This window comes from Crinia signifera, chromosome 4 (assembly GCF_055691185.1).
Source record: "Crinia signifera chromosome 4, ASM5569118v1, whole genome shotgun sequence".
NCBI lineage: Eukaryota > Metazoa > Chordata > Amphibia > Anura > Myobatrachidae > Crinia > Crinia signifera.
This window is the reverse complement of record NC_139220.1, coordinates 17,187,848-17,209,664: the sequence shown is the minus strand read 5'-3', so window position 1 is coordinate 17,209,664 and position 21,817 is coordinate 17,187,848. Positions and strand designations below refer to the sequence as shown.

The 21,817-nt window shown below is 46.6% G+C and overlaps 1 protein-coding gene across 1 annotated transcript; it reads right to left on the bottom strand.

Annotated features, from left to right (window-relative positions):
* Positions 1-3,661: 3,661 nt before the first annotated feature.
* Positions 3,662-21,550, bottom strand: LOC146073800 (patatin-like phospholipase domain-containing protein 2). Its single transcript, XM_083181259.1, has 9 exons — positions 21,246-21,550; positions 12,123-12,355; positions 10,952-11,017; positions 10,366-10,575; positions 9,736-9,796; positions 8,290-8,496; positions 7,837-7,969; positions 6,256-6,369; positions 3,662-5,661 (listed from the first exon to the last, which is right to left on the bottom strand). Exons 1-9 carry the CDS (start codon positions 21,430-21,432, stop codon positions 5,376-5,378), a joined length of 1,497 nt encoding a protein of 498 aa, XP_083037385.1. The 5' UTR covers positions 21,433-21,550; the 3' UTR covers positions 3,662-5,375.
* Between the last annotated feature and the right edge of the window lie 267 nt (positions 21,551-21,817).

The window sequence follows — 21,817 nt, the reverse complement described above, 5'->3', positions numbered from 1 at the left end:
ATGTCTTCTGTGAAGACATCCATATATATATATATATATATATACATACAAGTTTATAACACAACTTTCCGTATCTTATAATAAAAATATTTAGTTTGGCATCATATGCCCATATATGAAGTTATCACAACAGCGCACAGGTTGCCTTCTCTCCCAGGTGGTTCCCGATCACCTGTAAAAGCATTAATTTCCCCTAACCCTGTACAGCAGGGATAGGGAACCTTCAGCCCTCCAGCTGTTGTTGATCTACACATACCAGAATGCTTTGCTACAGTTTTAGCATGGCCAAATAGCTAAACTGTAGCAGTGCATGCTGGGATGTGTAGTTCAGCAACAGCTGGAGGGCCAAATGGGCCTCATCCCTGCTGTACAGCATCCATCTGGTCCAAACCGGGTTATTTTGGCAATGTGAAAGGGGTATAAGAGGAGCAGAGCATTGTGTACCTCATGTTGGAGGGTCTGCAAAGTGTTATCAAAGCCAAGACCATGGGTTATCTTAGGGCTGACTAGCGGCCAGCTACTAATGCTGGGTACACGATATGTGTACTAGTGATGATACGATACATCGCTCCATCCCTACATACTGCACAACGCAGTGGATGACTTGTGATGGAGCGCTGCCCGCCACATTTAAAATGCAGGCCGTCGCCCAATTGGCCATGCAGAACACCAAATGGCAAGCACGGACGTAACCACCGGCAGGGATACACACTAAGTGATGTGACCGATATATCGTTCTGATCCACGTCTAAATGATATCTAGTCCGATTAACCATCTAGTGCAGGCATGTCCAAACTATGGCCCTCCAGCTGTTGTGAAACTACAAGACCCATCATGCCTTGTCACAGTTTTGCTATTAGGGAATGCTAAAACTATATCAAGGCATGCTGGGATGTGTAGTTTCACAACAGCTGGAGGGCCACAGTTTGGACAGGCCTGATCTAGTGTGTACCTGGCTTAAGGCTGCTGGCCCTCACTGCCCTACAGTCATCATTCTTTACATTCATGACATGTTGGAGGCAGGAACAGAATCATGTACGTGCAGCTCCTTAGGGGATCTGTATTTCCTGCTCGGCCACATACAGCAAAACCTGTTCCAAGAGGAGAAGAACAGAACGTGCTACAGACTTTAACTTGTGTCTGCATTTACCGCAGGCTTTGTATAGATCACGGTCGCAGCACGTTACTTGGCACAGGGCAGGGAGAGATAACCGCTACTCAGCGGCTCACATCCCATAGAACACAGGGAAAATGGGCCATTATTTAATCGCATGGGCATGATTACATGTGTGTATTCACCAGTATGCAGAGCTGCACGCACCTATATCACCACTATCTGCACACTTGGCGTTTGTCAATGTGAGAGCGCACTGTGTTGATCTGATTAGAATTTATTAAATAAAGGAATATATACATTATATTTAAACATACAAATAGAATTAAAAATGTATATAGAAAATGACTAAATAGAATTCATTAATAATACAGCACATAATATCCACACAATGAATAATAAAATTCAATTTGTAAAAATATATCACGGTATTACATATGAGCCTATTATGGCTCTTACCCACTATTTCTCTATTTGAATGTTTTGTCCAGCTGAAAGTGGGTAGTTCCAGAAAGGAAATAGCGTAACTTTCCCAATAATCCTCCTTAATAAGTGGTCATTTTAGGAAATGCTCATTTTTATTAGAATATATATTGGGACGGTTCAAAACCAGCTTCCAAAAAGTGCAGTACAATACTGTCAGCAGTGGTGCTGTGCTGTTAAGCTTGAAAGGGTCCCGGTATAGGTGGAGGTGCAGCGCTGTGTGTTGCTCCGGTCCGCTACTACCAGCGTTGCTCATATGTAATCAAGCCAGTGCCGGGAGCAGACCTTACTGCTCAAAAGTTGTGGTAGATGGTGTTCCACTAACTACCAGCGGACCACCATCTACCACCACTTGTGAGCAGTAAGGTCTGCTCCCGGCACCGGCTCGATGTGGTGTCCCCAACTCGCCCGCACAGGTTTGCTAATGGATGTTACATATACCCATATGCATAGGCAAATCTAGAAATCTGGTAATGGGTGGTCCTAGACTCATTCACTTAGAAAGTGTAACTATCGCACGGCAAAAAGGGGCGTGGTCTCATTAAAAGGAGGCATGGCATCACAAAAAGGGGCGTGCTTTTACACATTATACCACACACCATAATGCCCATTACACATAAAGCCACACGCTGTAATATCAAGTACACATAAGTCCATAATGCCATTACACATTGTGCCACACATCATGATGCCCATTACATACTATATAACAACGTATTGCCTATTACATATTTGACACATAAGTGCCACTTACCTACATGCTCATTGCTAGGGGGTTCTTGCTTGATGCTAGGGGCTTCAAGCTCGATGCCAAGGGGGCTTCATGCTCGTTGCCAAGTGGGATTGGGCCGAACCTTGGTCACTGCCCACTTCTCCATATATCCATCCCCCATCCCAGCACATTGTAATCATTACCACTACCCCATGGGAGTGACTCCAGGCAGCCACTACTCCAGGTGATGCACCACCAACCAGAAAGGACATCTTTCTCTCACTTCCAGTCCAGCTGCTGTCACTGCTGGATTCATAGTGCCGCCGTGGGGGGGGGGGGGGGGGGGGGGGCGTTGGTCCCCGCTGCTGGTGCTGAATGCCACTGCCGTTAGTACGGAGGCGCCAGACCCCGCTGGTTACCTAGCGCCACTGCAGCTGGCGGGGAAGCGCTGGTCCATCTCTGGGAGATGGACCCGGGCAGCATACAGCTCTCTCTTCCCGGCTGTCATTGCTTTAAATTGTGTGTGTGCGGCAGTCTGGTGCACCCCCGGACCACCCCCTAGATTTGTCTATGCCCATATGCTAATGGGAACCCCCCCCCCCCAGCTGTCCTGGGTGCATGCACCCTGCATATGAGCAGCCCTGCTGGGAACAGACCAGAATAAGGGCCTTAGTGTACAGCAGCCTTACCATTGGTGCAAAAGTCAGATTACAGACATCATTACTCATACACGCATCCATTGTCACCATCTCATTGCACATAAGCCTACATCAGGGATGTGCAGTCGGGGGGGAGCCTTTATTGATCTGGTTATTTATCTCCATCACCAAAACTACCGAGTGTAGGAATGCTGCAGGGAGCAAATCAATGCTATTTAAAGGGCTCTATGGCACATGGGTGGCAGGCAAATTTGGGGGCGCGCACACACACACACACACACACACACATGCCAAGCTCAGGGCAATCTTTTAGTCTCTCTAGGTCAGTGGTTCCCAACCCTGGTCCTCAAGTGGCCTATGGAGGAGACAGATACTAGAAGTTCTAATGAACCTCTAGCATCTGTCAGGGGAGTTCAGCATGCATGACGTTACCTGGAAGAGCTGAAGAACTCTGGCACTGAGCATGTGGGTCAAAATTATAATAAAAAATTTGGGGGGGGGGGGGTGCAGGGGGACACAATTTCTAATTACGCTAGTAGCCTGGGAACTCAAGGCAGATTAAATTAATTGGTGGTAGCACGGAATTAGTTATTCATGTTTTTTTTTTTTTTTTATAGATTGCTCCCTTCATTTGGGAACAATGACACAGCAACACATCTTTGCAGGAAATATAAAATACACAGCCACATATGTAGTTTGTGATATTTTTTATTTAGCCATAGTTGGCAATTCATTATTATCCAACCCTGGTTCAGGACAATACAACAAAGAAAACGCACATACCAGAATAAACCTGTGGCATTGGCACAGAATCACATTTCACCAATTAGTCCAGTGATTATTTTAAATATTTAAAAGGCTTTTTTCCGTTAGTATTATTTGTGTGCTTTAAGACAGATCTGGTGTTGTTGGCAATTTGATGTTCAATTAACAAACATCTTTATTTTTAAAGCCAAAGTACAGGCGGCCATTTTGTTCGCTCCCGTAGGTTCCTATGGCAAAAGAGTAACATGCTTCACACAACACAGAAGTCAGTGCTTTTTTTGTAAAATCAATAGGTTGTGGGAGCACCAGGTACAGATAAGATAGATGTGCAGCACCACTTGCATCAGCTTTTTGTAAACATTGTGAGGTAAACTTAATCCACCAGAAAACTATAGGTCCCACATAAACGCACATCATAACATCATGCTGTGCAGGAGTAAGCCACAAAATGGTATCATTTGAGTGTGAAGGAACATCTTTGATAATGTGAAGTAGAGGGGCAGCCATTTTGTCCATTATAAGAATGTAGCCTATGAATCTAATAGTAGCTAAACGGGCACACTGTGCCTATAGGTCAACACTAGCATCGAATTAATTCATACTGCCCAGTCTGACAATATGGCTGCCTCCACCGTGCGACACTCGTACCTTAGCAACACTCCCAGAAACCAATTTGTGCCCGCTTTGTGTTAATACATTTTTCTCAAAACCCCCAGAAAAATCCCCAAATACTAAAATAGTAATTTCTGGAATGGGAAAGGTTTTAGGCAGCAATTTCCACTGTAGCAGCAAAACTTTTGTCAAGTTTAAAAGACATGATTGACAGCAAAAGTGAATTAGCCAATGAGGACCATCCAGAATATGGGGCTACGGATTGCCTAAAAACATTTGAATATCCTTCTCCCGCTCCAGGTGTAGGCAGCACCTCTAGTGGTAGAGGAAAATTGGTTCTCAACATCTCAAAGTGCTACAATGTTGGCTTGTTTAAAATATATATCATACGTAATTTTTTTTATTTTACTTTGATTACTAAAATTATCTTTTTATTATTTACATAAAGTTTAATATCACTGCTGGGTATGCGAAGGGGGACAAAGTGAATTTGATCAGCCCATCATGACATCTTGGAACTGGCCACTAATTGGGTTCTAGGTGGACTGTTTATTTTATACCAGGATTCTGATTCAGCGCGGATAACTTTTTTTTTTTTTTAATTAAAATAAAGTAGGAATAAAACTTCCTTGTTCTAGCCTCAAAAACGCACCCACGTCACAGCATCAAGGTTAACACAAGGAATGTATACAACACTATCGCTGCTCCCCATCCTCTACTGGCGCAGCCAGGGTGAAGGGCTGCAGAACATGTGCCAATAATGGTCTATTGATCAGTCCTAATTTAAATCACTTCCTGGTACAGTCAGACCAGGAAGTGGACTATTAAGGTTCCGACTTATCAAGATTAATCCACAAGACGTAAGCGCTGGTAACCGGGCAGGATGCGGCAACCCAATAGTACTCTTCGTCAGTCTGGTCACAGCACACTCCCATTACAAGCCTAGGCTATCTAGCTCTTGTTACTGATGTCATTCCTGAGATTCAAGCACCAGCTGAGATTTCTATTATTCAGTTCCAGTAAAAAAACCTAGAAAGGAATCTCGGAGGAGGAAGAAGAGGAAGAGTTCAGATCATCACTGGAGAGGTTCATCTCAACTCCTGAGTCTTCTGAACTTCCGAGAGAGGACGGGAACCCAAGTCTTCTCATGTGCAATTCAGCTTCCTGAACATCTGAGGTCACAGGGCAGGAGAAATCAAACACCCAGCTTTCAAGGTCCATGGAAGAGTAAGTGTTAGGGGAGAGATAGGCGGAGGCATGACTGAACTGAGAGGGGAGGCTGAGACACTTCCTCAGGGTGCTGTGGGCTGGCGGCCTGCAGAGGAACAAGAAAATTGAAGTAGGGGGAAAAAATAAAATAATGTAAACTTTGAATACACCATCCCTACCACTGACATGGCATATAGGGGGCAAAGCTCTGTACTTCTGAGCAATTTGGGGCATCACTTGGCATAAACTAGATCAGGGGTGGCCAAAACGGTCCTCAAGATCATGTATATCAGGCCACCCTGTGGACCTACAGGAAGAATAAATGCAGCATGTTTGAAAATGTGACAGTTAGTAATGACGGCACCTGTGCCCTAGCTAGATGGTCTAAGAAATGTGACAGTTAGTAATGACTGCACCTGTGCACCAGCTAGGGGATCTAGAAAACGTGGACCGTTGGTAGATCTCGAAGACCAGTTTGGGCAGCCTTGAGCTAGATCATGTGGCCTTAAGGGGTGTAGACCAATATCTCCCAAGCTCCCTTTCCCCTTGGTGCCTCAACCCATGCACTGGTGGGATTTCTGCCACTGGCTTTGCTTTTTGAACTACAATGCACAAAGGGGTTTCTCAGTGACCATCTACGTGTGATCCTAGAATATCTTCAGTGTAGGAAAATTTGGGGGATAAGGTGTAGGCCACCTACCTTACTGGGAGTAACCGCTTTCTCGCCTGGTAATACACCGCACCAGCCACAGAACACATCTGCTCCTGCATCCAACGGACGTCATCCGGAATATCAGGGAACCAGTCCACTAATCTGCAAAGGGAAACACGTCCAGCTTATTCCCGTGTCACATCCCCAGATATATAGACTTACCCGTAATGTATACAAGGCAGGACTGTGATCCATCCTTATTTAAATTGCTAGTATTCCATAGACCTAAATTACTGGTGTACAACATACGTGCTGCATTAACACTTTCTGTGTCATGGATACAAGGCCACAGAGATTTTCCACGATTCTCCAATCTGGGGTTATACCGAAAAGATGACTCTCCCACTATTTCATTATAAGGCATATTTATAATAAATGTAGGATGTGTGGTGCGTTATACGGTCATTAGGTTGACAGGCAGAAGATTGACACAAGTAAAGTGTCGACATGGGAAAAAGTCAATAGGAGTTTCATTGTTTTTTTTTTTGTATCTTTTAAAACAGACTTGTTCATTCGTTACCATCCCAGTGGGGCGGTTACCAGGGCCGTTTTAAGAATATAATGGGCCCCTGGGCAAAATAATTTGAGGGCCCCCCTCCCCTCACAACCCCCCTCCCCTCACAAACCCCCTCCCCTCACCTATGTGCAGCAGCAGCGGGTGGCGGGGATCCGGGCAGCGGTGGGTGGAAAGGTCTGTCCAGGAAGCGGCAACTCAGACCTTGATGTAGTGCTTTTTGCCGCCGTGCGGGAAGCGCTGTAGATTTTGGAAAGAATGGCTGGGCGCTGATTGGCTGAGCGTCCGGCCAATCAGCATATGGCCAGTCTTTTCAAAATCAGCACAGCAGCGCTTCCTGCCCGGCGGCAGACAGCACTACATCAAGGTCTCTGCTTCCTGGACGGACCCTGCCACACGCTGCTGCCCGGATCCCCGCCACCCGCTGCTGCCCGGGTCCCCTGCACATTTCGCCCACTGCCTGGGTCCCCTGCACACGCCTCCCGCTGCCCGGGTCCCCTGCACACGCCGCCCGCTGCCCGGGTCCCCTGCACACGCCGCCCGCTGCCCGGGTCCCCTGCACACGCCTCCCGCTGCCCGGGTCCCCTGCACACGCCTCCCGCTGCCCGGGTCCCCTGCACACGCCAACCGCTGCCTGGGTCCCCTCCACCCGCCGCTGCCAGGATCCCCGCTACACACCGCCTGCCGCCTTTCCCTAGGACAGTGCCATCTTCTCCATTGTGGTGGGCCCCTACTATCCTTGGGCCCCTGGGCAACTGCCCATTAAGCCCAATGGGAAAGACGGCCCTGGCGGTTACACCAATACAGTGTCCATGTCGACAGACACCCAAAAAAAGTGAAAAAAAAAAAAGTGAAAAAAAAAAAAGTGAAAAAAAAAAAAGTGAAAAAGTTGACCCTTTGACCATGTCGACCAATAGTGGTTGACCTTTTCAGTGTCGATCTACCGAATGATCCACTCTCATGTGTTGCACATGGGCCCCATACAACACAGCCTGCACCTATTCTAAATATACCTCCCCCCCCCCCACACACACACTCTCTCTCTCCTTCCTCACCTCATAGCCATTGAATAGGCAGATTCCACGGGCAGAGTACAAGGCATCGCTATGTAAGACGCCAGTCGCACGGGCAGGTAACTGGTTATCTGATTGTAGAGCCCTCCTTTCTCCTTACACGCTTCTTGCAAGGCTGAAATGAGAAATAGAGCAAGGTTCTATTTCACAATGAATATGGAGAACAATGGGTTTACTACAGGTCACAATAAGAAGAACTAGGGAGATTACAACAGTCCTGTGATACAGTTGGATAAGTGCTCTAACATCATGTAGCGAAGGCGGCCATTTTGTGAGTGACTGAGGTCTCCTTATACTATAGTTACCAGTGAGATCACAGCACCAGGAGGCTTTATGTTCCTAGAGAATGGACAGGATGTATGCTCATAGATACTGGCTGGGCTACAACATGGCTACCCCCGCCGTCTACAGATGCACTTCCTGAGCATTTCTTACCTTTGTACAGTGAGGGAGGGAGTCTTTCCATGATTTTCCTATCGAGGGGCCAACGAGTCTGTTTCAGTGTCATCGTCTCAGCTTCTTTGTCAAGTTTCTTTGAGTAGGGGGACACAGCGCATTCTGGGCTGCTGCAGCGTGCAACGACGGGCATCTCTGGTACAGTCAAGAGCAGACTTGATGAAGGCGATGGCTCTCTTAAAAGGTCTAAACAAAGATGGGGGAATGTTTTTTATATATATATATATTATATATATATATATATATATATATATATATATTTATATTTATTCTGGTCTACCTAATGCATTATCACATACTACACCAGAAAATACCCAAAGAAAGGATTTGTTATGATGTTGTTACTACACCCAACCTATAGATGGCGCTATGCTTTCAAGTCTCACCAAAAGAGAATTAGCCAGCATCACATTACACAAGTAAAAATTGCAATTTAAAGACCACATTCAAAATAATAATAATAAATATTATGGGTTATTAGCAGGTGGTTCTCTCTTTAATCATCACTGCAGCCAGATTATTGTACAGCGTTATGTATTGTGCGGCTCAGAGCAATTGGCTGATTGGTTACTGTATATTGCAAAGACTAGTTTGAGGTCTACACAAAACCAGAATAACCCATTAGATACTGTTCTGCTTTATATGCAGTTTAATAGCCGTCTATGTATTTTAATATAAGATAGATAAGCTTTAATGTAGCTAAAAGACAAGATCATGCTAAATTTTGGTGAAGAAATGTTTTTACTTCGGGGTTTCGGGTGAAGAACATGCAGTGGTGGATCCAGAGGGGAGGTACTGCGGCACAGTTCAAAGTTCAAATAGGGGAGCCTCACCCACTGCCATTCCTAAATGACTCACTGGCAATTGGTGTGGCTCCCCTATTTGAATTTCAGACTGCATCCCCTCCTCTGACGCGGCCTCTGTAGACAGGCAAGGTCTAGGTCAAAAGACAAAAGGTCGACTTTATGCTCTATCCCTACATTATCCATGCGGCACCTGGCTCGAAGCATGGTGAACGAAGTGAGCCTTGAGAGGGGATGCAGTACACTAATTAAGGGTCCACATTCTCAGGTGTCAATATGGACATCTGCAAATTTGAAAAACTTATGTCAACCTTTTAAAGGTGTCGACCTTCTATATCACAACTTTAGCTGGGGAAAGTGGAAATAATTTGAAAACATGCTGAGTAATGTAGAAAGGTTACATCTTTGGGGCATATTTACAAATCGGAGCGATTAACACCACAAATTATGGAGACACGGACATTAAGTGCAAAGCCCAGCTGTTATAATTAGCAGCAATTTAAATTGTGCAGTCAGATTGGTCAAGAAGCATAAACATTTCCTTGTCCCAAAAAGAAGTACACTAGGGGCAAAAGTCAGACTCCTTTGTACATTGGAGGAAGCATTAATAGATCAGGCGTACGGTTATCTTTTAGAAATCTGAGGGCGTCATTGTATCCTTGCTGGCACATTTCTCCGAGTACCTGCGAAGACAACGTCAGTCCATGAATAGAAGAACAAGACACCACAGATAATACAAACGCTCCTAGTATTCCTAGGTCATTGTTACGTAAAGAATAATGGTATACAAAATATGTATTTATAAAGTTCCCAGGACACGCTTTAAACTCCATACTAGAAATCGCCCAGTCGAGTGCACATTGCCCTCAATTTGCAGAGAAATCCAAAAGTATTGGAGGAAGAGGGAGGGGGGTTAGTAGAGAGGACATACTAAAGGGATTGGCAAAATGTTTAGGAATATTAATTTACTCATTGGAACCATGATTCACCGTCACTCGGACAGGGACAGACCCTGGGAGCAAACAGATGTTTGGGGTGCGAATACTTAAAGAATGACCCCACATACATAGATCGGACATACAGTACAGTGTAACTCTCCCTCCCCCCAATTATTTTTTATGAAACCCAAGTGTGTATGTTAACCTTTATAACTGGCCCAATGGTTTCCAGTTTCACCGTCTAGCATTTCCCAAGTATGGCCGCTACGTAGCCCAAGCCCTTAATGATCGGGACACAGAGTGAGGTGACTTACTTTAGGCTCCGGGGGGAACAGAGCTCGCGTCAGTCTGTAGAGGTTCCCCAGGCTGAACTGGATGCTGGTGTTGGTCACTCGCAGCTCATGGAAATTGGTGGAGTTATCTCTGGGACAGATGTCAGATTCTCCGGAGAAAGGGGAGACGGTGATAGTGTTCTTCAGCTCGTACTCCGGCAAGTTGTTGCTGATCCCGCCATCGACGTAACGCTGGAGAGACAAGATAAGTCAGCAGACACACACAAATACTGCTGGATCCCCTCAGCGCTGTGGGCGGAGTTTACAGAGCAAACTGATACAACAGGAAGCCCAGACTTGCATATCCTAAAGGCCTGATAAATAACATCCTGCGGCAGATTACAGCTACAGGACTTTGTACAAGCTCAGTGTAGGGCTGACAGTCAGGAAAGGGGCAATGTCAGGTAGTCTCTGACCTAGGCAGTTCCAGACTTTGTTTGATCAGAGATTTACGGATATCTTTGGTGTTCCATACTGCAAACACCGGATAACCTCTATCAAGTTATTACACCCAGCTCAGCTTTTAAGCCTTGCATACAAAAGTAAAATGGAGGAGAGGGACACTTACCACGCCTCTGAAAGTTGGGGGAATGATCCCACAGTAAATTGGGACAAAAGCGCTGCACACTAAGGCCTGGGGAAAGGAAGCAGAAATAGTCAAAGTGAATAGCTGGATCAATCAGTAACAATTAAATGCAATCTATGTACAGACACCTGTGTCAGCACCAATATGCAGCGTTTCCCTGGGTCAGTCACCCAGCTTCTTCAGCAGCTACTTCTGGGGGACTGACCCACGGAAACGCGTTAAGCTTCCATTTACCACTGGACATATTGGTATGGACACTCTTTTTGGGACGAACACCATCTCTAATAATTCTACCACCTATTCCGGAGGCCGATCGAAGGCGATGACCGAACAGCAGGTCCATCCAGGTACCTTCCACCTATCCCAAGTGACATTGTGGGAATTACAAAACATTTCCCACCACCTCTACTGGGACTATGGCCCTTATTCAGATCTGATCGCAGTACAAATTTGTTCTCAAAATAGACAAAACCATGTGCGCTGCAGGTGGGGCAGATGTAACGTGCAGAGAGAGTTAGAATTGGGAAAGTTATTTTGTTTCTGTGCAGGGTAAATACTGGCTTCTTTACCCAAATCTACACCTCTGCACAGGTTACATCTGCCCCACCTGCAGTGCACATTTGTCCACTTTGAGAACAAATCTGCCCTGCGATCAGATCTGAATAAGGGCCTATGTCGGCTACCTGGTAACAAGTCGCTCATCCCATACATCCAGTGGTATTGTGCAAGAGTTATGAATATATTAGTTATTTAAATTGTTTATGTTTTACATATATACTGTTCTAATTCATTATATGTACATACATTTTATTGTTTAAAGGTCTTTAATACTTAATTAAATTTTTATGCAACTATAAGAAACTGGTGTGTGGACAGAGACACACACAAATCGCGTCATTTTCGCTCCTCCCCCCATCCACAGACCCGCGATTTAATGCAGCTGCTTCTCGTGGGGACGGGGCTATGTGACGTCAGCATCACCCCGCCCCCAAAACTTCGCCTCGTCCTGCCCCACAGTTTTTAAAAGTCGGCAAGTATGGGGTACACCCCTCTTTATTTTGTTAAAATAAATAGTAAATTCTTAAATAATTCCTTTCCCGCACAAGTGTACAGTCCGCTCTCCTAGCGCCGCTTTGTACAAGGGGCGGGTTACCTGAATAAGCTCCTCCTTTGAGCTGAAGTCTGACACCAGCACATTCTCTCCGTCAGAGACCCTGGTGAGGGATATACACAGCTTGCCAGATGCCAGCTCATGGGCGTTGTCTGGGAGGTTCCGATATAATCCGTTCTTCAGAATCTTCACCAGGTTAAAGGACGGGTGTAACGGCCCCAGATTCCTCTTTCTCGCCTCCTTGGCGACTTCCATCACATCCGAACAGCACTCGGCTGCAAGAGAGAAAAGTCGATGGTTAAACTTTAAAATGTTATTTACCCTGCACAGAAACAAAATAACTCCCCCAAATGCAACTCTCTGCACCAGTTAAATCTGCCCCAAATGCAGTGCAGCATGGTTTTGTCCATCTGTAATTGTAATCCCATGCTGAATATATAAATACAGGGTAATATTGGTCAGTAGCAGCCATTCTCCCCTATTGTGTTTCAGCCTTAGATGACGGAGTGTGAAGAACGTTTGATGTCGGACCTGGAGAAGACGCGTTCTGAGCAGCAGTGATCAGATCCTTTGTGTGCGAGTACACAGGAAGCCAATGACTGGAACTTATCAATGATGAAAGTGGGACACAGGAACCATGAAACCGTCCCAGATTCCAGCTGAGTAGATCCTTACAGAGGCTATGGCAGGGGTCATGGAATTTTTTTACCTGCTTTCACCCCCAAAATATAGTTAGATACACAGACGTTACCCCCTTGATTTCAAAGGAAGGAAATCATAACTGTAATCATAACACTGTACCCCCAGAAATTGATGATATATTCTGCCAGTAGGGTACACAGCCTGGCAGCCATTGATGATTAGGATTACCAAGTACGGCTGTGTGTGGTACATGGTAATCATCATCAATGGCTGCCAGGCTGTGTGTGCTATAGCCATGGATAATGTGACGTCCAGGTAACTATTAGTGTCAGTATTACAAGATGATATAGTGACAGTCAGTGCATATTTTGTCCCCTAGACTAGAGATGGGTGTACCCTGACAGGAGCCTATAACCAGGCAAAGAGACTCGGCGCTGCATTGGTAGTACAGACTGCGCACTGCCAAGATGCCACAGCAACTAGTCGACTCTACTGAAGAAGCGGGCGGACTTGGAGGCGGGGCCCACAGCATCACACAGGGAAGAGTGTTATACACAAGGGCCTGATGCACTGCGTCATGTCCTTGTACACTACAGTACTGTAACACACACAGCCCGCACTGCACTGTGTCAGCTCCTTGTACAGTACTGTAACACAGCCTGCACTGCACTGGGCCAGGTCCTTGTACACTGCAGTACTGTAACACGCACAGCCTGCACTGCGTCAGCTCCTTGTACACTACAGTACTGTAACACACACAGCCCACACTGCACTGCGTCAGGTCCTTGTACACTACAGTACTGTAACACACAGCCCACACTGCACTGCGTCAGGTCCTTGTACACTACAGTACTGTAACACACACAGCCCGCACTGTGTCAGCTCCTTGTACAATACAGTACTGTAACACACAGCCCGCACTGCACTGGGCCAGGTCCTTGTACACTGCAGTACTGTAACACGCACAGCCCGCACTGCACTGGGCCAGGTCCTTGTACACTACAGTACTGTAACACACAGCCCGCACTGCATCAGCTCCTTGTACACTACAGTACTGTAACACACACAGCCCGCACTGCACTGTGTCAGCTCCTTGTACACTACAGTACTGTAACACACAGCCCACACTGCACTGGGCCAGGTCCTTGTACACTGCAGTACTGTAACACAGCCCACACTGCACTGCGTCAGGTCCTTGTACACTACAGTACTGCAACACACACAGCCCGCACTGCGTCAGCTCCTTGTACAATACAGTACTGTAACACACACAGCCCGCACTGCATCAGCTCCTTGTACAATACAGTACTGTAACACACACAGCCCGCACTGCGTCAGGTCCTTGTACACTACAGTACTGTAACACACACACAGCCGGGCATGTGTATAGAACCTATATATAGATTCTATATGCAATGAAATGCCTGGAGGTAATGGATGGTCACGCTGCCCAGACACAGCCGGGCATGCATATACATTCATATGCATGCCCGGCTGTGTCTCAACAGCACGACCGTTCATTACCAACAGGAATTTCATTTTTTACCCGATTTGGGGCAATTTACCCTTGTTCCCTGTCCACTGGGCTAAGGCAAGGGCCTGCAATAACAGGGATATGACCATTCTAGTCACTTATAACCAGAGTGATAAACTAAGCCCTTTTCCACTGAATGAATTGCTCAGCCGCCATCCCCATACAGGACAAAGCTACGGTAATAGAGCGTTTGGTCAGGCTTAATACTGACAAAAACAATATACAAGGCACATTGGTGGGAAACCTTCATAGAACAGACCGGGAGCAACATCTGCAGAAACTATTTGTTTTCCTGCTTTATCAAGTGTTAGACCCTTCACCCTATGATTCTAAATAAAAGGCTAACTACCCCTCACCTCTATGAGAGGAGGTTCCGCCACGAACAAAGGCCACTCAACGGTCAAAATTACACTTGTGTGCTTACAAAAAAACAAAAATGATATCATAACAGAAAGTGTCAGCAATATTTGCAGGGACACTGATCTGTTTCAAACTTGCTGGATATGGAGAGAAGGAGCGGTGAAGACAGAAAGATTGGAGGTAGGAGCAGATAGGGACTGGGGGTGCAAAGTGAAAGTAAAATTACATCGCACAAGCCGTCATTGTGATGGGCTTTTAACTAGTTTTCCTATAATACACAATCCGTGTTTTCCAGGCCATCTGTGCATCTGTAGAAAGTGCCGGTTAGGAATGGATGCAGCACATGTTTGAAAATGTGACAGTTGGTAATGACTGCACCTGTGCACCAGCTAGGTGGTCTGGGAAATGTGACAGTTAGTAATGACCTCACCTGTGCACCAGCTAGGTGGTCTGGGAAATGTGACAGTTAGTAATGACCTCACCTGTGCACCAGCTAGGTGGTCTGGGAAATGTGACAGTTAGTAACGACTGCACCTGTGCACCAGCTAGGATGTATGGAAAACATGGACTATTGGTAGACCTTGAGGAACCGTTTGGCCAGCCTTTGGTCTAGATACAGTCAATAGGTCGACATGCACAAAACCTAGTGTAACGCCGACCCTTACATGGTTTGCCACGCTTCGGGCCAGGTGCCACGCTTTACTACTGCTGCGCTCAACACACGTGAAAAAAGAGAAATCCGGAAAAACTCACGTTGAACTTCAAATGTCAACCTTTTGGTGTGGACCTGCTGATTGCCGATGTGAACCCACCATCCGGATCCCCACATTACACTATGACGTTACGGTTTGTTGGTGGTGAATCTTATGAGACAGTCTGAGCTACACGCTGAACTTTGACCTCGTTAAGAGCTTGAACGGCCCATAATGAAGCAGGACGTGGCCACAGTAACCGGTTTCCTAGAATATCACACCGGTCATTAGTCTATTGGCTTTCTGCTGTAAATGTATACACTCCTCAGATAACCTGAAGCCGCTGATGTATTCCTTGCTGGCTAATAGGCTCAAGTGTACGACCTCCGGTGACCTGACTAGGAGGAAGTACAAGCGTCAGCTCATGTCGTGCAGCCAATCAGCATTGCACAGACCGACAGGAGAGACATCACAGGACCTGGAAATAAGCCCCTCAATTACTTACAATGTTTACTCCAAAACTAAACTATCATTTTGTATTCGCTACATGGGTCAAACTCACACCTACCAACACTCCCGGAACGGCTGGGAGGCTCTAAAAAAATCGGGTACCCCTCCCGGCCCCCCCAGAAGGTTTGACCACCCGCATTCCGCAGCCCCCAATCAAATACCAGCATTCGTGGCTCTGCACGGAGTGGGCAGGGCTAAAAAGATGCAGATGGCATCATTAGTCCCGCCCCCTCCCTGAAGAGCCGCAAATCACTGTATTTATTGTAATGGTCGTGGGGCTTCACCGCTTGCACTACTAAACAGAGCAGCGAGCGAGAGGTGACCTCTGGGGGGGGGGGGGAGGGGTAGGCTACTGCAGCTGACATATTAAGTGTGCGATGGGTGGGCACAGGGCCTCTCCAACAAGCCCGGGCAATTATTACCCACTACCCCTTCCCTGTGACCGTTATGGTGTATGCTAGCCGTTATCATAAATAAGGGCTGCTACAGATTTGGAAGGAAAGGCAACAAAAATAAAGTTACTTTGTAGCTGAAACAAACCATGCTGCAATGCTTGGGGAGCAAATACTTTTTTTTGTCTTTTTTTTGTTGTTGCTGTGCATGCAGGGTAAATACCTGCTGCTTTTGCATGAAGCCCACAAATACAGTGCTTTTTTTTTTTCACAACGCGGAAACTTAGATTTGTGTTTAAACACCCCCCTCCCAAATCTACATCTCTCTGCACATGTTACATCTGCCCCGACCTGCAGAACAACATGATGTTACCCAGGTGCCCAGTCAGTCCCATGTGTAGACTGGATTGTATGGTGTCAGATTCAGGTCATTGCCATTATTCCCGGGGATTGGGAAATGAGGATACCTGGAACGAAGTTCACATTTGGAAGAAGAAAACAACTGCGGAATCATCACTATCATTATGCTACCCAGCTATTATCTGGGGGCAAAGGTAGAACACTCAGCAACAACAGCAGCAGCTCTGTAGGACACTCAGTCCTCCGGGGCCCTATGTGCCATTACGGAAACGAATCCTATTAAAGATTCAGCGTCCTGCTCATGAAGTTTAATTTCCCAACGTTATGGAACATCTGTCATCGCCATGACTACAGAGGATTGATGAAGCAGGTTACCATTCGAACCTCGGCAGACATTACAACGGCAAGAGGAGGAACTCCCAAGTCCTCCCCCTGCGGGACATGCATCAAATCTCAAAGCGGAGAAGTTTCCTATAGCAACTGATCCGCTTCTATCGTTTATTTAGAACAGTTACAAACTGAGTGGTTACTATGGGCAAATTCGCCTTTATCTTTCTCCAAGGTTTTACACCTTCCCTTGTGTCTTTGCTGTATATACAGGACCCACCAGCCCATATACTCATCATTACAGCTAGCCCCCCATAGCTAAATTTGCATAGACAGCTGATTAATAATCCCCTATTTGCAAAAGGAAAACAGATGCTAAAATTGGACATACATCAGAACTAGCCGTCTCCATTCTGTAACAACCTTGTAGTATAGCGCCAATTCTACAAAGGGAATCTACAGCTGCACCTGCCCCCAAATCCCAGCTACTCAATCCCATTTTAAAGATTCATATGATAGGTTTAAGTATCAATGAATTGCAGTGGTCATGTCAATTTATACATCAGGAATAGGCAATGTGTGGTGGAAAGGATTGCCATAACTAAGGGGTTACTGGTGTCGCCACCCTGTTAATGCACAGAGCAGAATCCCAGGTGTGTAAGCAGCACCTGGAATTTCCGGATATGTATAACCTACACTCGCCTCACACACTTTCTTAACTCGCACAAATTAATGGACCCGCATCAGTCAGGCTTTCGTGCCCAACACTCCAGAGACAGCACTGACTAAAGTTGTGAATGATCTGGTCACTGCTGTCTAAAGGCCACTAATCACTACCAATTCTTCTAGATCTCTCTGCTGCTTTTGACACGGTTGACCACACACTTCTCATACAAACACTACAATCTATAGGTCTTAAAGACACAGCCCTCTCTTGGTTCTCATCCTACCTATCTAAACGCTACTTTAGTGTTTGTTTCTCTAATTCTACCTCCTCTTCGCTACCTCTATCAGTTGGAGAACTTCAGGGTTCAGTTTTAGGTCCCCTGCTTTTCTCAATCTATACCTCATCTCTTGGCAAACTAATCAGCTCCTTTGGATTTCACTATCATCTGTACGTGGATGATACTCAGCTCTACCCGTCCCCATCTGTATTGAGCCATGTCTCTGAATGCCTAACTGCTATTTCATCCTGGATGTCATCTCGCCACCTCAAACTTAATATCTCAAAAACAGAATTAATTATATTTCCGCCGATAAATAGTAGTTACCAACCTGATATCTCTATTGCTGTTGAGAAGATGACAACCACTCCTACCTCTCAATCTCGCAGCCTAGGTGTTATCCTTGACTCAGAACTTTCCTTTGTACCCCACATTAAATCTGTCTCAAAATCATGCCACATGCACCTAAAAAAACATATTTAAAATCCGCCCTTACCTTACACAAGACACTGCAAAAACTCTAACCCATGCTCTCATCATCTCACGCATTGATTATTGCAATAGTCTCCTTATTGGCCTTCCCCAATACAGACTCTCACCACTACAGTCCATTATAAATGCAGCTGCGGGGCTAATATTCCTAGCCAGACATTCATAATCTGCAAAGCTTCTCTGTCAGTCACTTCACTGGTTACCTGTATTCTACCGTATTCAATAAAAAATGATTTTACTTACACACAAAGCCATAAACCAAACTACACCATCATACATATCTTCTCTTCTCTCAAAATATCATCCAACACGACCTCTACTCTCCTCCCAAGATCTGTGTCTCTGATCCACACTCATTACTCGCTCCCATTCCCGACTGCAGGACTTTCTTCGGGCTGCACCCACTCTGTGGAATGCCCTCCCAAGCACAATAAGACTCTCCTCCAGTCTCCAAACCTATAAACGTTCCCTAAAAACTCATCTCTTCAGGTAAGCTTATATTCCAGAACCAGTCACAGAACCTTGCATTCTGGTGGAATTGATGCAATAAAGAATACAGTATCTATCCTTATGTATCAATGCCTATTTCCCTATAGATTGTGAGCTTGCGAGCAGGGCCCTCCTACCTTTTGACTGTCTGTAAATACCCTGTTTGTTGTATCACTGTCTCCTTTGTAAAGCGCAACGGAATATGCTGCGCTATATAAGAAACTGTTAATAAATAAATATAAGGATTTCCAGGGCAGAGTCAACTTGCTCTTAATGATGGATTAGCCATCCAAGCGATATGCTGGGATGTGTGGACTATAGTAGGGACCATTGGAGCCTTTCAAGAGTCTGCTATGCCAAAGTGCTACTGCCTGTAATTATGATTGCATGAGGAAATAACCTGGAATGCTGTGACCTGCTGTTGAAAATAAACATCCAAGTCCCTGTTTTTGTGATGATATATACATACATCTAGTTAGTGGACTCTGCACCCCAGTTGCTGGTGTTTGTAAATACTGTGCACACTGTGTGGATCCTTCTGGCATAAACAGCCTGTGAACTGGAATAACCTAGCAACCTCTCTGCTCCATATGAAGCATTCTATAGAAAGACCCAGGGCAGGGAGGGTGTCACTGACCAGCAATAACCTCTCATTCCGGGGGCGGGGGACTGGGTGAATGCACACTGACTGACATGTCAGCCCACTGCTGCCGTCCAATCACAGGACACACATCCTGGAGCCAGCGTCCAGGCAAGGGACTGTAGCAGGTTTCACATGACAGATCCTGGTAAATGATTGGTGGACCTGAGGATGCAGCACAGCAGGGACTTTTCTAGAATACTGCAATACATTTGCCATTTACAAACACAAGAAAATCATATTATTTGTGATATTGTGTAATATTTTATATGTACAGATCATTCATAATGGCACAATAAACAAACTGAGGTTTATTCTGCAAATAGAAGATAGACCGAGATCCTTTAACAACACATACACACTTCCCATACATGTCTGACTACACAGTTATACAGGAATATTGACATTACTGGTTGGCTGAGTCAGTATCATTGCAGCAACAACATGGAAGTAGCCACTTGATAGTCACTACGAGGCACATAACTGAGGTATGAGGCACAGAGACCTCATGTCTCAGTCATGTCACTAGTACTCTAGTAATGCAGTATATTTGCCAGTGGGCAGTAATATTAAAAGGAATGACACTGCAGTATTCATCTGGCCAAGATATCGGGCACAGCTGGCATACATGAGGTATTGTACTCCTTGTATGTAACTGTGGGGTCATAGTAGACATAAAGGATAATCACAATGCTATGCAGCCATTATCCCATATATGACACCTGCTTTCTATGTGTAACAATGCGATACGGCCCAGGGGTCACTGGTGGAACCGTCTAGAGGAACAGGGACAGCAACACACAGAACAAAGACCCTTCTGTCTTCCTGTAGGTTATAAAGAACATGTATTTCCAGGAATCCCTGCCTGAAGAGAATATATGTACAGTATTAGTCTATCTCTGGATTATATAGATGGGTAGAGTCCAGCATAGGCAATGAGAACTGATACATAATGGGGGAGAGTCACTGTATTGTTTTCAGAGAATGCTAACCCCCCCCTCAGTTAGACAGGACCATTGCCCCTCTGTGCCCCCCCCCCCCTATTACACAGGACCCGAGCACCCCTTAATCACATACAGAACATGTGGAGCACCTCTTCCGTTACACAGGACTTGCTGCCCCCCCCCCCCTCCCAGTACATGTGCCCCCCTTCACAGTACCCAGGACCTGTGCTCTCTGTGCCACCCTCCCAATACCCAGGACCTGCACCCTCTGTGCCACCCTCCCAAAACCCAGGACCTGCACCCTCTGTACCACCCTCCCAGTACCCAGGACCTGCGCCCTCTGTGCCACCCTCCCAGTACCCACGCCCTCTGTTCCACCCTCCCAGTACCCAGGACCTGCGCCCTCTGTGCCACCCTCCCAGTACATGTGCCCTCTGTGCCACCCTCCCAGTACCCAGGAGGTGAGTCACCCTCCCAGTACCTGTGCCACCCTTCCAATACCCAGGACCTATGCCCTCTGTGCCACCGTCCCAATATCCAGGACCTATGCCCTCTGTGCCACCATCCCAATACCCAGGACCTATGCCCTCTGTGCCACTGTCCCAATACCCAGGACCTATGCCCTCTGTGCCACTGTCCCAATATCCAGGACCTATGCCCTCTGTGCCACTGTCCCAATATCCAGGACCTATGCCCTCTTTGCCACTGTCCCAATACAGAGGACCTGTGTCCTCTGTGCCACTGTCCCAATACCCACGACCTGTGCCTCTGTGCCACCCTCCCAATACCCAGGAGGTGTGCCATCCCTCAGTACCTGTGCCCCCTTGTGCATTACTCACCCAGGCAGCTGCCGCACACCAGAGCAGCCGCGTTGAGAGCCCCGGCGGACGCTCCATAGATCCGGGTAGCGTCGGTGATGAGGTAGGGCGCTCTCTCCTGCAGGCAGCTGGACACCCCAACATGATAGACCCCGAGGAAGCCGCAGCCGGCGAAGGACAGGTTCCAGCCCCGCTCCCGGTCAAACATGGCGGTGTTATGTGTGCTGGACACCGGGGACTGACATGTTAGCCGGCCGGGAGATGACAGCTCTGACTAGACGGTGAGAGGAGACTCCGGGACGGAGGTCTATCACTCTGACCCCGCCCTCTCCTCACGTTACCCCTGCCGACACCAATCATAGTGCAGACACTAAACCCGCCCTCTTCCTACGTCACCACTGCCGCGGCCAATCATAGCGCGGACACTGAGCCAGACCTCTGCCCTGCGCACTGAGGGAACCCCTGCACTGACGTCATCTGGTGCTGCTGCAGAGACTCATGGGTCAGGGCTCACTGTAGCCTGGCAGAGGCTAGCATGTAGCATCAGTCAGTCATACAGTCAGCTCCTGCAGGGCAGATGTATTAAGCCTTGG

Excerpts from the sequence above, each read along its gene's own strand:
- LOC146073800 (XM_083181259.1), bottom strand. The coding sequence starts at position 21,432 with ATGTTTGACCGGGAGCGGGGCTGGAACCTGTCCTTCGCCGGCTGCGGC. Across the intron at positions 8,497-9,735 it reads CAGATTTCTAAAAGATAACC|ACCTTTTAAGAGAGCCATCG; the intron begins GTACGCCTGATC and ends ATCTTTGTTTAG. Across the intron at positions 6,370-7,836 it reads GCCTATTCAATGGCTATGAG|ATTAGTGGACTGGTTCCCTG; the intron begins GTGAGGAAGGAG and ends TTCCCTTTGCAG.